Source organism: Anneissia japonica, unplaced genomic scaffold, assembly GCF_011630105.1.
Source record: "Anneissia japonica isolate Jap-2015-1 unplaced genomic scaffold, ASM1163010v1 scaffold1537_len634075_cov158, whole genome shotgun sequence".
Lineage (NCBI taxonomy): Eukaryota > Metazoa > Echinodermata > Crinoidea > Comatulida > Comatulidae > Anneissia > Anneissia japonica.
In genome coordinates this window covers 310,150-322,841 of record NW_022723531.1, presented here as the reverse complement: position 1 = coordinate 322,841, position 12,692 = coordinate 310,150, and the positions used below count along the sequence as shown (strand labels likewise).

The window sequence follows — 12,692 nt, the reverse complement described above, 5'->3', positions numbered from 1 at the left end:
ACCGCTAGCTGCTACACAGATTTAGGCCTTTACGGTAGAATATTGTTTAAAAAGTAGGCCTCTGTAAGTAAGAAGCCTCTACTAGGCTAGGCCTACTACTTCTGACTCAAGAGGCCTGAGCCATCCTCCTGGAAAGTTAAAGTTTTGTTGTTTTTGTATGGTATGCCATCTAGTCTAAGCTTAATTGTTTTCGCCATTGCAAAAATTAGTCTTACTAGGGTCTATTCTAAATATTTTATTAGGGAAAGGACTATTTAAATTTAGTCATGCCTCACTAGTCGACGCATGTGACTCAGTTTCGTGGCTCCAAAAATGTGAACATTTGATTGGTTAAAATAGTTTATTTCGGTCCGCCCATTTATCCAAATACGGAATATAAGATTACGTCATTCTTTTGGCATCCTGGTGCCTGATTTCAGTGTTTTACAAGTCGCTGTCTCTAAATTAACTTTCTTGTTGGTGGCGCTGTCCAGAATGAGAAAAATAATAAAAATAAGAGACTTGAGGCAAGTCTACATGACCATATATAGGCACATCATGACTATATATGGGCACATCATGACCATATATAGGCACATCATAACTATATATGGGCACATCATGACCATATATAGGCACATCACGACCATATATGGGCACATCATGACCATATATAGGCACATCATGACTATATATGGGCACATCATGAATATATCGTCGCTCACATCACGAACTAACACAATTAAATTCAACTGTGTTAGTACGTGAAATCAAAAAAGCGCATCAAAATACGCGCTGTTGTTGTTAAGGACTTTTTGAGTGGTAAAGAATACAAAATTACTTGACAACCAATACGCTCACGTTTTGACGCGCTACTGTGGTTTTACGAACTAACACAATCTACTTTGATTGTGTTAGTTCATGATGTGAGCGACGATATATGGGCATACAACAGTTTTTTGTCAAAGAAAATTGATAGTGTGGACAGAGCTTTAATTAAAAACTAATTGTGGTCCTTCTTGCGTTTTTTATGCTTGTGGTGATGTCTGCCTCTATCTTTTCTTCGTTTTCGTTTTTGCCTATCCTTTTCTTTATCAGTTTTTATTCGCTTGGACTTGTGTACAATACTTTTAGATCCTTTAACTTCAGCTACCTTTCCTTCTTTCTTATTAACGTCTCCATGATATTTTGCCCTTGTTTGGGCATTTTTTTCATCATCGATGTGAGGTATTTTGGAATCACTTCTTCCAATATAATCCTCAGTTTCCTTTTCGGATTTCAATATTTCCTTTTCAACATCCTTTGTATGCTCTTCTTTTTTAGTCCGCTTGCTTGTAATTTCATTTTTTGTTACTGGTACTGTTAAATCATCTGGTCTCTCTGCCTTTGTTGGAACTACCTTCTTAGTATCATTTTCTACTGGCAAGGGTATGCTAGCAAGGTCACTAATATATATATTACTATCAAAAGACGTATCCTTTTTTTTCGATTTTCTGAAGTCTACATCAACTGTAGTCTTCCTGTCACTTTTCACATGCGTTTCTGAGGATTCTCTTCGCTTGTTTTCTCTTTTGTCTAATTTCTGGGCATCAGTCCTTTTAACATCATATTTCTCATTTTCTAAAGATGATTTACTAAACGAATCTTTTCTCTCGCGCTCCGACGATGCCCCTTTTATTCGACTTCTTCTATCGATGGACGCAGAATTCCACTTCTTATGTTTCCTGTCTGGCGATTCCAATCTCTTGTTTCTACGACTTCTACTATCAAATTCACTTGTCTCAGAGATCTTGTCAGCATCTGGTGAAAGACCCCGACGTGATTCATTTTTTCCCGATTCTGTCATTTGTTGCTGACCATTCTTTCTGTCTTCTGGGGATGGCTTTCTCAAAGAGCGCTTCCTGTCTCTGTCCAAGTGTCGGTAATCTCGTAGGGTACTCACTAAGGTGTTCGCTAAGAAAGTCTTGTTAGCAGATGCAATGCCCTTTTTCCTACAAAATATAAACATACATAACAGTATTGCTGAATATTAAACATGTAATAAATATTATGTTAAACCATTCATATTCATCATGAACCAATAGAAATCTGGTTTAGAGAAGTAAAATTCAGTTGACTAAATGAGGTTTGTAGCAACAAAAATAATGGGTTTTTAATTATTATAATAGTTAAAATGTGTATACATAAAGAAAGGCATAGAGTACTACAGTGCTACGTCACGATACCGCGTGATACTACTCCGTTGCTATCGTTGCAAAATGTGTTCAACCGGGCGCCATTTTTTCCACTGACAAACTATTGATCGCAATTTCTAACGTAATTATTAAGATGTTGTATATTACTTTTTCTTTGTAAATTTTAACTGATGATTAAATGTGTGTTCGATAACTAATAGAATGTGAGCTTTTGTGTTTTTAGTACATTTTGATGGTAAAATATTAGATTTTAAAATGCCTATTTCAGAAAGCCTATGCAGTCATTCAGGCGTAATGGACGGCAACCTACGTCTGTTGACAACAGAGAGCGCCGATTGGCATTGTGATCACACGACTGTGGTACTCTACACGGTATTAGATGAAAGAAAGGCATACTGGGAAAAAAAATACATTCACTAGGATTAGAAATATTGCCAGCATGTGAAATTATCATTTTGTTGTTTAGGCCAAGTAAAAACTAAAAAATTTCTCATCCTAATACTGTATTTTGAAAAATGGGGAATGAGGCCACTAATTTTTTTACACTCTTGAGATGGCAAAATCCAAGATGGTCGATGGGAAACATCTACTATGTTATCTGTACAACAATTGATCTGTACACTATAATTTATAGCCCAACAGTTTATAAATTTTAAAAATATTTCTCCCTAAAAAATGCCTCCGGGACATTTAATCATGATACAGTATGTTTACGTGGTCAATTTAACAACAATTTCCAGGGCTTAGCAGAAAAAAACCATTGTATTGAAGTTGGCTGTAAGACATCACTTACCATCCCATAGCACCCATTACATCAGCTCTCTCTTTCGCACGTTTAGTTTCTCGTAGAAGCTCTTCCATTGCTAGCCTGCAGAGTAATAACACAATAAAACAATGATTTTTTTTTACATAAACTTGTCATAAGGTAGTTTTCAGCAACAAAACTGAAATTTACTGGAAGAATTTGATATCAGTTAAATGGTTTTTTATTGTGTGTAGGCCCCAACTTTTTTTCTTTCGTTACTAATTATTAATAATAATTCCAAGTAAACAATTTTCATTTTTTATGTTGTGAGAACAGTTTTTTAAAACTTCATGTCAACATAATAATTATTTGTTTTGAATTTCCATCCATGTCAATTAATTGCCAGTATCCCTGGTGTAAATAAAATAATGGATAACCTATTTTTAATAAATAATTTAGGCCATGTATGGTACTCAACGTGGACATGACACCTTTTAATTAGGCCTATCTTTAATTAGTGCAATTTTAGTGCTTTTAAACTATATTATTCAAATCCAATTCCAGGTCAGACCAGTCAGTGTGTGACCAGCTCATTAAAATTACTATCATAAATTTGTGCTAGCCTAGAGGCCTAAGTATAATTTTAAACCATGAAATAAGGCTTGCTGGGCATTGGTTGGTAGGCCTCATAAAATGGAAGATAAGAGTTTAGGGGTAAAACCCCTCTGCCTAGGCCTACAAGTAGACAGTATACGCCAGTAGGCTAATCCTAGCCTAGGCCTGTCACAAACTAGATTAGGCCACGCACGGGACCACAACCGGCGGTGTTGGCCTGGGATGCCCAGCTAGGCTAGCAACAGAGTTGACTAGTTCATACAGTACACGGCAGTCTACAAATAACTATGTAGTAGAGAAATAAAATTGACACATAATCATCCAACCTTTCAATATCTTCAGCCATTTCTATAGATTCAGAACAATCGATAATTATAATAAAACTACTTTCTTCATTACGTCCGTCGGATTGCCGTCGGTCGCGATGATCCAGCCAGCTGAGTCTAGTTTATCATCAATCGACTCATTCCCAACAACAATCCAAAAAGGGTTTTGAAAACATAAAACTATTCAAACTCTCCTCTGTGTGGTCCGGTCGATAGAGTGTCAAATAGCCTAATTATTTCTTTAATGTTTTTGTGTTTATGCAAATTGCGTATATATTACGGCGGTATCATTCAAATTTTATTTTCAGATGAACAAAAATAAAAGCACCTAAAATTGCACTAATTAAAGATAGGCCTATTAAAAGGTTTCACGTCCACGTTGAGTACATAGCATGAATGTACGTACTGTGTACGTTATGAATGTAAGAAAAATATGACTAAGGGGTAGCTACTGTACATTATTATTAAGCATAAAGCTGTCTTCTTTAGGCTGGTAGTCACTTCTTAGCGGTCACAAACAGCAAGGTTTTATGAATTGTATTACCACAAATCGTTCGACACGCTCGATCGCTCTATCACTTAATGCATACATGCTTACATGCGAGACTTCCCCAGAAATGATGAAAATGAATTCCGAGGACGATGGCGATTTTATTCCAACAAAACGTAAATACAGTGCAGACAGTAGGAATAATAATATTATTATCGTAATGGTGAACTCTGAAATTGAAGTGACACACGCAATTCGTAGCCAGGATTTTGAAAGGCGGGGGGGAAGCCGTTATGCGCCGTTATGAGAATTACGTAGGACCCCGGCGGGGTCAAGGGGGTGAACCCCCTGTGAAGTAGCGCACTCTGAACGTTCTTAGGACTGTTTGAGAGAATAAAGTGAAAATTGCAATAGACGCATTATAAATAAGCGCAAAAATAATTATAATATATAATAATTATAATATATAATAAATCAACAGTGGCAGATCCAGGAATTCGAAAGAGAGGTGAACCAGGGAGGGACTTTCACAGACCGAGGAACCACCCACCTCAGCCCCACCATGGTTGGGGCTGAGGTAAGAAAATTTATGATTAGGGCATTTCTAGATGGCCGGAAATTACACTCGCACAATTTGAATATATTTTTCTTTTTTTTCCTTAAAAAAATGAAGGGGGGGGGGGGCTGAATCCACCTCTGCTCAAAACATTCTTTATCCAAAATAGTCATAATCACAAAAAATGACAACCATAGAGATCTTATTAATGTGTGTGTGATATATCATATAAAACAAAGCTTAAAACATTGTCCTTGAGTATGTACTTTAAATAGGCCTACTTCAAAAACGTGATTTCACAACCACCTCAGCCCCACCATGGCTGGGGCTGAGGTGAGAAAATTTGAGAAAATAGTACCTCTCGAGATGGCCGGAAAGGACACTTTTATATAGTAAAATTCATCATCATCACATTACCATTATAGTCAAAATAATGAAACGCCAACAAATTTCTCATGATTTTTTATCAGGGATCTACTTAATATCCAGAACAACTTAGGCCTAATTATAGCTTGCTAAGCTTTAACTATATACTATACTATGATAAACAAATCACAACTTTTTTTTCGCATTTAGCACAATTTTCTTCACTTTTTATTGCTATTAATATTATTATCAATTATTTCTATCGTCATCATCATCATTGTTATCATTATTATTATTATTATTATTATTATTATTATTATTATTATTATTATTATTATTATTATTATTATTATTATTATTATTATTACTATTAGTAGTAGTATTATTAAACAAACATTTAAAGAAACTTGCAAAAGGATAAAAACGAAATTAAACCACAGTATCACATTTCTATCTTAAAAGACCTGGCCTGAGATTTATGGATTTAAGATTTTTTTTTTAATCACGCTTAGGCCTATGTGTTCTATTAGGCCTATATATAACGTGTACTGATGCATATTGACATGTTTAGAAGTATTCACTTTGAGTGATCCCAGGAAAGAATTTGTATTGGCTCAAAAATAAGCTTTAAAATTTTAACACTGTGTACAAAGGGGGGGGGGGGGAGCCGCGGCTCCCACGGCTCCCCCCTGGATACGTCCCTTAGCCACAGTGGCGACTGATTAAGTTAATTGTTAAAGGAGGTCTGCTTTATGTCTTGAAAGAGTTGCGAGTCCTGACTCAAATAGGATGTTACCTAAGGCCATGCTCCGGAGGAAAAACAAAATTATGTTGTAGAACTCATCTTTAAATATTTAAAAACTGGGAGCGGTGCAAACAAGGGTGGTTACGCCCCCTTTTCCCCCAGTCTTTAAATATTAAAAAATCTATCTGTCATTAACCGCGGCTTTCGATTTTTCGTCAATGCTTTTTGTGTCTATAGAAAAATCAGTCAACAAGATGTTTTCCTTCGGATCCTGGCTTGGTCGGTTATATATTTCCACACTAACGCATTTAGGGGGGCTATTGTAGGCTCAAAGTTATGTATTTACCAATAATTTGCTTTGGGATTAATTATTTAGGCCTGAAAAGGCCTCCTTGCAGGAATCTCGGGAGGAAACTCTCCAACGATAAATATATATATATATGTATTTGTATACATTTATAACTGTCTCTTATACACATCTAGATGTGTATAAGAGACAGGGTTTGCAGGGCCTGGTCAGTAGCAAATGTTGGATTTTAGGGGCAAAGAACCGCGTTTTAACTGTTCTGAGAGGTCTCAGAACAAATTAAGAATTTTCATCTTGATCCGACAAGTCGTGGTCGATGGGGCTTGAGTGTAATAAATAATAATAATCATACACATTTTAAAGCGCCTATTAACGCAAAAAAAAACACACAAAAAAAACTGGTCTGTTTTCAGTTCGAAGAGGGGTCGCATAGACTTGGTCTGGGGGTAGGGTGTTACTCCTATGCAATGCTGTAGCCGGGAATTTCAAACAGTGTGGGACAATATCAGGGTGGACCTGCACTTTACGCGTAAATTTTAATAATGAGGACCGATTTTCATAAAAGTTGTCACATTTTATGCAAAAATATGAATAATCTGAACCCATTTTCTTAAAAAATTGACCCTTTTAACGAAAAATATGAGAAATCTGGTGGACCCGACCCTAAAACAGGCAAACATTGGATTATATTTAGAGACCGTTTTCTCAAGTTAATAAAATGCATTTCAGTAACCATGTCTCTGTAGTACTGCATTCAAAATTTCCGTTGCACCTATCTGTCTTGAGTGCAAAATTTAGCCGGCAAGGTAAGTAACCCAGTGTAATATATAAAAATAGTACAGTACTACATATTACTCACTTAAATAATCATTATAAAAGTTACACCCACTCTACTGCCTTGTATACTTATATAATTTTTGACAACAATTATTTTGTCTTTTAAGTTTAGTTAGGGGGTGCTAATTATAGTTCAACTTTATTGTCAACAACAATATTTATAATAATAACATATTGACAAAAGGTGATAAGGTATAGTTAAATAAAACTAATCTAAGCTTAACACCTCCTTGATGAAAAACAATACAAACCAAATATTCTATATTTACAATAAGCTGAATAAATTAATTTGGACGAACAATAACGAAATTATTTTTATTATTAATCATTAGCCATAATAACCATGTGATCATCTGTTTTCTGCTGGTATTTTTTTTTTAATTAAAAAAAACAACAAAAACATTACCACTGCTTTTACTACGAGTGGTCAGCCCTTCCACCCACATTTGTTGTTTTCTAGGACACAGTTAGTTTGATTGGCTGTCAATTTGATAAGGGTCTGTGGTAACACACATAAACCAATCACGGAGTAGTGGCTTGGATGCTGCCAAGAAGATATGCAGACGACAGACGAGTCGAGGGCGAAATACAGTAGGCCTATTATTGGCCATTTCCAGGTGGTGCGTGGATCACGTTGGATGTAAGTTTTAATTTGTATTCTTGTTGGTTAATGAAATAGGCCCTAGTCAGTACATTTTATAAAGAAACCTTCTTATTTCAGTGAACCTAAACACATTCACCGAATATGTTTTCGATAGGCCTACCACCAGTTGCCGTACTTATTAGGCCGTTCAAAATGTTAGTACTGTATCATGTGTTGACGAGATAGTGGTGGTGGGACTCGTGGAGACATGACCCAGCTAGCCAACCCGCCCGACGACGACAAAACGACATGCAAAGATGATGATGCTCGACTCATATTCCAGGCAGTTAACTCCAAGGCATGATAATGTAACTACCAGTTAATAACTTCACCTTTAGGCACTGAGACCCTGAGAGTGAAATGAAAGTATAGGCCTACATTGCTAGTGTCGGTTTATTGTAGAATCATTTTATTTTTAGGGTACGGGTTTTTTTTTTTGAGTGATTGGTGCCGGCTGATTCGGTTGTTCTTGTTGAGAAGGAATGAATTTTCACCCATACTGTCGTCGGGTTTTAAAATAATCATCATTTAATAGTTTTCTTGAGTTTTGTGACTTGCCACAATGGTCAACGTTGTGAAGGTTAAAATTCCAATGTTATTTGCAAACAACCATCTTGTTATTCCCATGTGAAAACACAGATGACAGATTAGTGTAACTGTACTTGATATGATCGTAGAGGGCGGTAGACAGGTAAAGCATATTTAGCGCATTCAAATTTTATTAGCTATCTGAGATTTTAATGTGATTTTAAGGATAGTCATAATTGTTCAAGCCAAAATTCTAATATCTGATTCCAATGTAAATAAAAATCTTTTTAAAGCTAAAATTCCACAGTTCATAATGTTTTTTTTCCTCTGTTATTGCATAATATTATTCAATATTTTTGAGGGAAAAGAAATAATATCCTCATTTATCACATATTTGCATATAATATTCAATACCTTGATGACAAGATCAAATATTTTAATTTTGTGACTGTTTCATAACAGGTTCTATGTAAATTATGACTTGTTTTTTTCTGTGATAAAAAAATTAATTTGTTTTATGATTAGTAACAGGCACCATATTAAGTGCTTTCTCTCCACCACTGGCCAAGGCATTCATACAGGTAGGGTTGCCTTTTTTTTCTGATTTTTGTCTAAAATATAATTTTAATTTTCATAAGACCTTTTAAATTTTTTAAATATTTTTTCAAGTGAATCTCTTATATTTGTTATCCATTAGTTTGATTTTACTTATATTGTTTATGATGTAATTCACTTATAATTCTATTTTAATACTGTATTTTATCATTTTTCTTTATGATTTTTGGAGGTTTTATTGAATAAAATTGAAAATTTTATTGAGCTCAACTAAAGTCAATTGTGTTTATACTTTTTTTAAAGACTTCTAATAAGTGCCTGGAGACTTCTCTACAAATGGGGGCTTGCCTTGCCAAAATTAGCATCAAAGAACAAAACAAGGAAATTGACTTTTCAATTGATATTTCCACATTATGATGATAAATCATTTATTGGAATCAACTTACAGTTGTGAGTAAAAATATTACAGCCTCTCTTGTAATACTGCCATTTAGTGACCGTATAGCGCCCTCTACTGCCAGAATCTCAAGCAGGCTATTCCATTCTATACATTTATAGGCCCTATTGTTGACAGTTATTCATTAATTATTAATGGCATATTTATAGTTGTATTAAATTGCAGATATCTTTTTTAGGTCCATAAATATTTTTCTTCATTGATAAATTATGCACTGAACTGAATTAAAGCTTATATATTTTTTCCATGCTTAAAATTAAATGTTTGTTCCCATCAAATTGTGATTTATTGTGACCTTTAGCATTATTTAATTGGATAATCGTTTCTTTTAAAAAGAACACATTTTTTTTATAAAGTTCCATTAAGTCAAAGGTAATGTGATTACTTTGCAACTTTTATTTTACAGCTGCTTGGCATTTTCGAAAGCTGTTTCATATGAAGAGGAAACTGATAACCATACATTGAAAATCCAGATACTATGTCTAGCGCCCTCTGTGGCCAAAAATGCATTCCCAGAAGGATATTCCATTATTATGCATAGGTAATATTAATACTAAACAATTATTAATAATAATATATTGTTTATTTTTAATAAACGCTTCAATAACAGGTACACACATATTAGATTTTTATTTTGATTTGGTGATAAGTATTAGCAAACTCTAAATAATCCTGAACTAAGTAAGGCCCAAATAAATGAAATAGGTGTCCGTACTTTAATGCGCTTGCCACAATATTAACATAATGTTTGATGTACTTTATATTAAACCTATTATAAAATATAATAAAATTTTAAATATTTTTGTTTTTATATCTAACTATTTTATTTCTTAATTATTTATTTAGTAGAAGTATACTGAAAGGAACTTTGGTTTTTATTAGTTATTACAGACAAATATTGCCCTTATATTCAACACCGCGCAACGGTAGAACTTGTAAATGTTTGCGGCTATATAAAAATAATATTTCTCGCTATAAATGTACTTGCTTCGGCAGTACATATACTAAAATTGGAACGATACAGAGAAGATTAGCATGGCCCCTGCGCAAGGATGACACGCAAAATCGTGAAGCGTTCCATATTTTTTTCGCCCACGCCCCTTCGAAAAATTTGTACAAATTAATTTTTTATGATTTTTCTTAGTGAAAAAGGACTATCTTTAGATAAACATCTAAAATCGCAATATATACCAGATGCGTTACTCAACGATACGCACAAAATTGTAGCGCTATCAATATTTCTGATAATTTTAATACGCCCTCTATTTTAAAATAAACTTTCTGATGGGTTTTTTTGTCAAATAATACCCATTTCACACTGATGCTATTTTGCAAATATTAACAACTTGTAACAACTAGGCCAGGTTTGGATGAGTATGAAAGCAAATCCTTGTAAAACTTTCTGAGATTTCACAGGGGTCCCCTGAGTTATCTCGGAACAAAAACAGACCATCGCGAGGCCTGTTTTTTCCCCGAAATCTTCCAAGTTGTTGTTGCGCATGCTTTATGTCCATATTTTGACCTTTTCGCGGGCTGTGTTGTTTTTTTTTTAGTTCGAACGAATGGCGGCAGCGATGGAAAACGTATCAACATTACTACCATTTGTTAATAGGCCTAGAGCTAAAATCAAAAGAAATCTCGCTAAATTTCACATGTCTGATGTAGAAACAATCACGAGGCTTCGTAAAATACGCCAACAGCGAATCATTATGATGCTTGTCGCACTGGTTGCCTCTAACAACAATTGTGAGCTACTGGCCGGCGGCCTGACTGCGCCTAGCTAGCCTAGGCCTATGTTTCCCGCTAGCTCGACTACAGCAAGCGAGCCAAGAGTTGAATTCGTTTTACTCTCCGAAGGCTAAGGACCATGGAATAATTATAATCTTGTTAATTCGGTACCAGGCCTAGTTTAGTAGTTGATATGTAATTCGGACAACCTACAACTAGCCTAGGCCTACTAGTACTACCCTAGGCCTAGTCATTATTCTTCCGAGTTTTCCCGAGATTTCTCATGGTTTAAAAGTGCATATGTGAAACGAACCAAAAATCTCGGAATATCAAACTTGTTACAACTTGTTAATAATTGTTAAAAGTTGTAATATTTTCTGCTAGTGTGAAAAGACTAAAAGTAGAATTTTTACCTTTCATTGAGCATTGCTACATATGTTAATTGTGTTTCATGTAGATGATGCACAGAATTGAGTACATATTACTGGCTACAGTCAGCAAACACAGAATGTTCACAAATGTGGCTGTTAGGTTATGTTAGAAAATATGCTTACAAATGTTGCAAGGTTTGCATTGTCAGAAAATTTACTTATGGTTCTGGAAAAAAAACCCCTTTTAAAAAACTAAACTGCATTATTATTTATGTCAATTTAAAATTGTTAGCTGGGTAAAACGCCAATCATCTGTTTAATACAATAAACTCTCCTTCATTAGCATCACCATCCACCAATCACTGTCTGTCAATCGCCATTCACCATCCATCAATCACCATCCATCAACATCCATCCCATAATCAACATTAAAATCAACATCCATCAGTCACTGATTATGAATCACAATCAATCAATCACCATCAATTTATCTATCAAACAATCAATATCAATCAATGACTGTCAATCAATCAACGTCGATCACTGTCCAACATTCATCCATCAATCAACATTCATTAATCACCATTAAAATAGATCTATTAGTCACTGATTATGAATCATAATCAGTCAATCCTCATCAATTTATCTATCAATCAATCAGTCAGCATCAATCAATGACTGTCAATCACTCAACATCGATCTCTTATACACATCTAGATGTGTATAAGAGACAGTATTCAACACCGCGCAACGGTAGAACTTGTAAATGTTTGCGGCTATATAAAAATAATATTTCTCGCTATAAATGTACTTGCTTCGGCAGTACATATACTAAAATTGGAACGATACAGAGAAGATTAGCATGGCCCCTGCGCAAGGATGACACGCAAAATCGTGAAGCGTTCCATATTTTTTTCGCCCACGCCCCTTCGAAAAATTTGTACAAATTAATTTTTTATGATTTTTCTTAGTGAAAAAGGACTATCTTTAGATAAACATCTAAAATCGCAATATATACCAGATGCGTTACTCAACGATACGCACAAAATTGTAGCGCTATCAATATTTCTGATAATTTTAATACGCCCTCTATTTTAAAATAAACTTTCTGATGGGTTTTTTTGTCAAATAATACCCATTTCACACTGATGCTATTTTGCAAATATTAACAACTTGTAACAAGTTGTAACCAGGTTTGGATGAGTATGAAAGCAAATCCTTGTAAAACTTTCCGAGATTTCACAGGGGT

At 34.7% G+C, this 12,692-nt stretch overlaps 1 protein-coding gene, 1 long non-coding RNA gene and 2 other non-coding genes across 4 annotated transcripts; 3 read left to right on the top strand and 1 right to left on the bottom strand.

Annotated features, from left to right (window-relative positions):
• Positions 1 to 874: 874 nt before the first annotated feature.
• On the bottom strand, positions 875 to 3,975 carry LOC117112245 (vicilin-like seed storage protein At2g18540). Its single transcript, XM_033255317.1, has 3 exons — positions 3,861 to 3,975; positions 2,968 to 3,042; positions 875 to 1,970 (listed from the first exon to the last, which is right to left on the bottom strand). Exons 1-3 carry the CDS (start codon positions 3,878 to 3,880, stop codon positions 983 to 985), a joined length of 1,083 nt encoding a protein of 360 aa, XP_033111208.1. The 5' UTR covers positions 3,881 to 3,975; the 3' UTR covers positions 875 to 982.
• A 3,603-nt stretch (positions 3,976 to 7,578) lies between these two features.
• Positions 7,579 to 9,860, top strand: LOC117112240. Its single transcript, XR_004445999.1, has 3 exons — positions 7,579 to 7,801; positions 8,858 to 8,913; positions 9,751 to 9,860. It is a non-coding gene; the product is annotated as an uncharacterized LOC117112240 (long non-coding RNA).
• A 464-nt stretch (positions 9,861 to 10,324) lies between these two features.
• LOC117112270 lies at positions 10,325 to 10,431 on the top strand. The gene has a single exon (XR_004446006.1). It is a non-coding gene; the product is annotated as a U6 spliceosomal RNA (small nuclear RNA).
• Positions 10,432 to 12,250: 1,819 nt separating this feature from the next.
• Positions 12,251 to 12,357, top strand: LOC117112269. Its single transcript, XR_004446005.1, has one exon. It is a non-coding gene; the product is annotated as a U6 spliceosomal RNA (small nuclear RNA).
• The last annotated feature ends 335 nt before the right edge of the window (positions 12,358 to 12,692 follow it).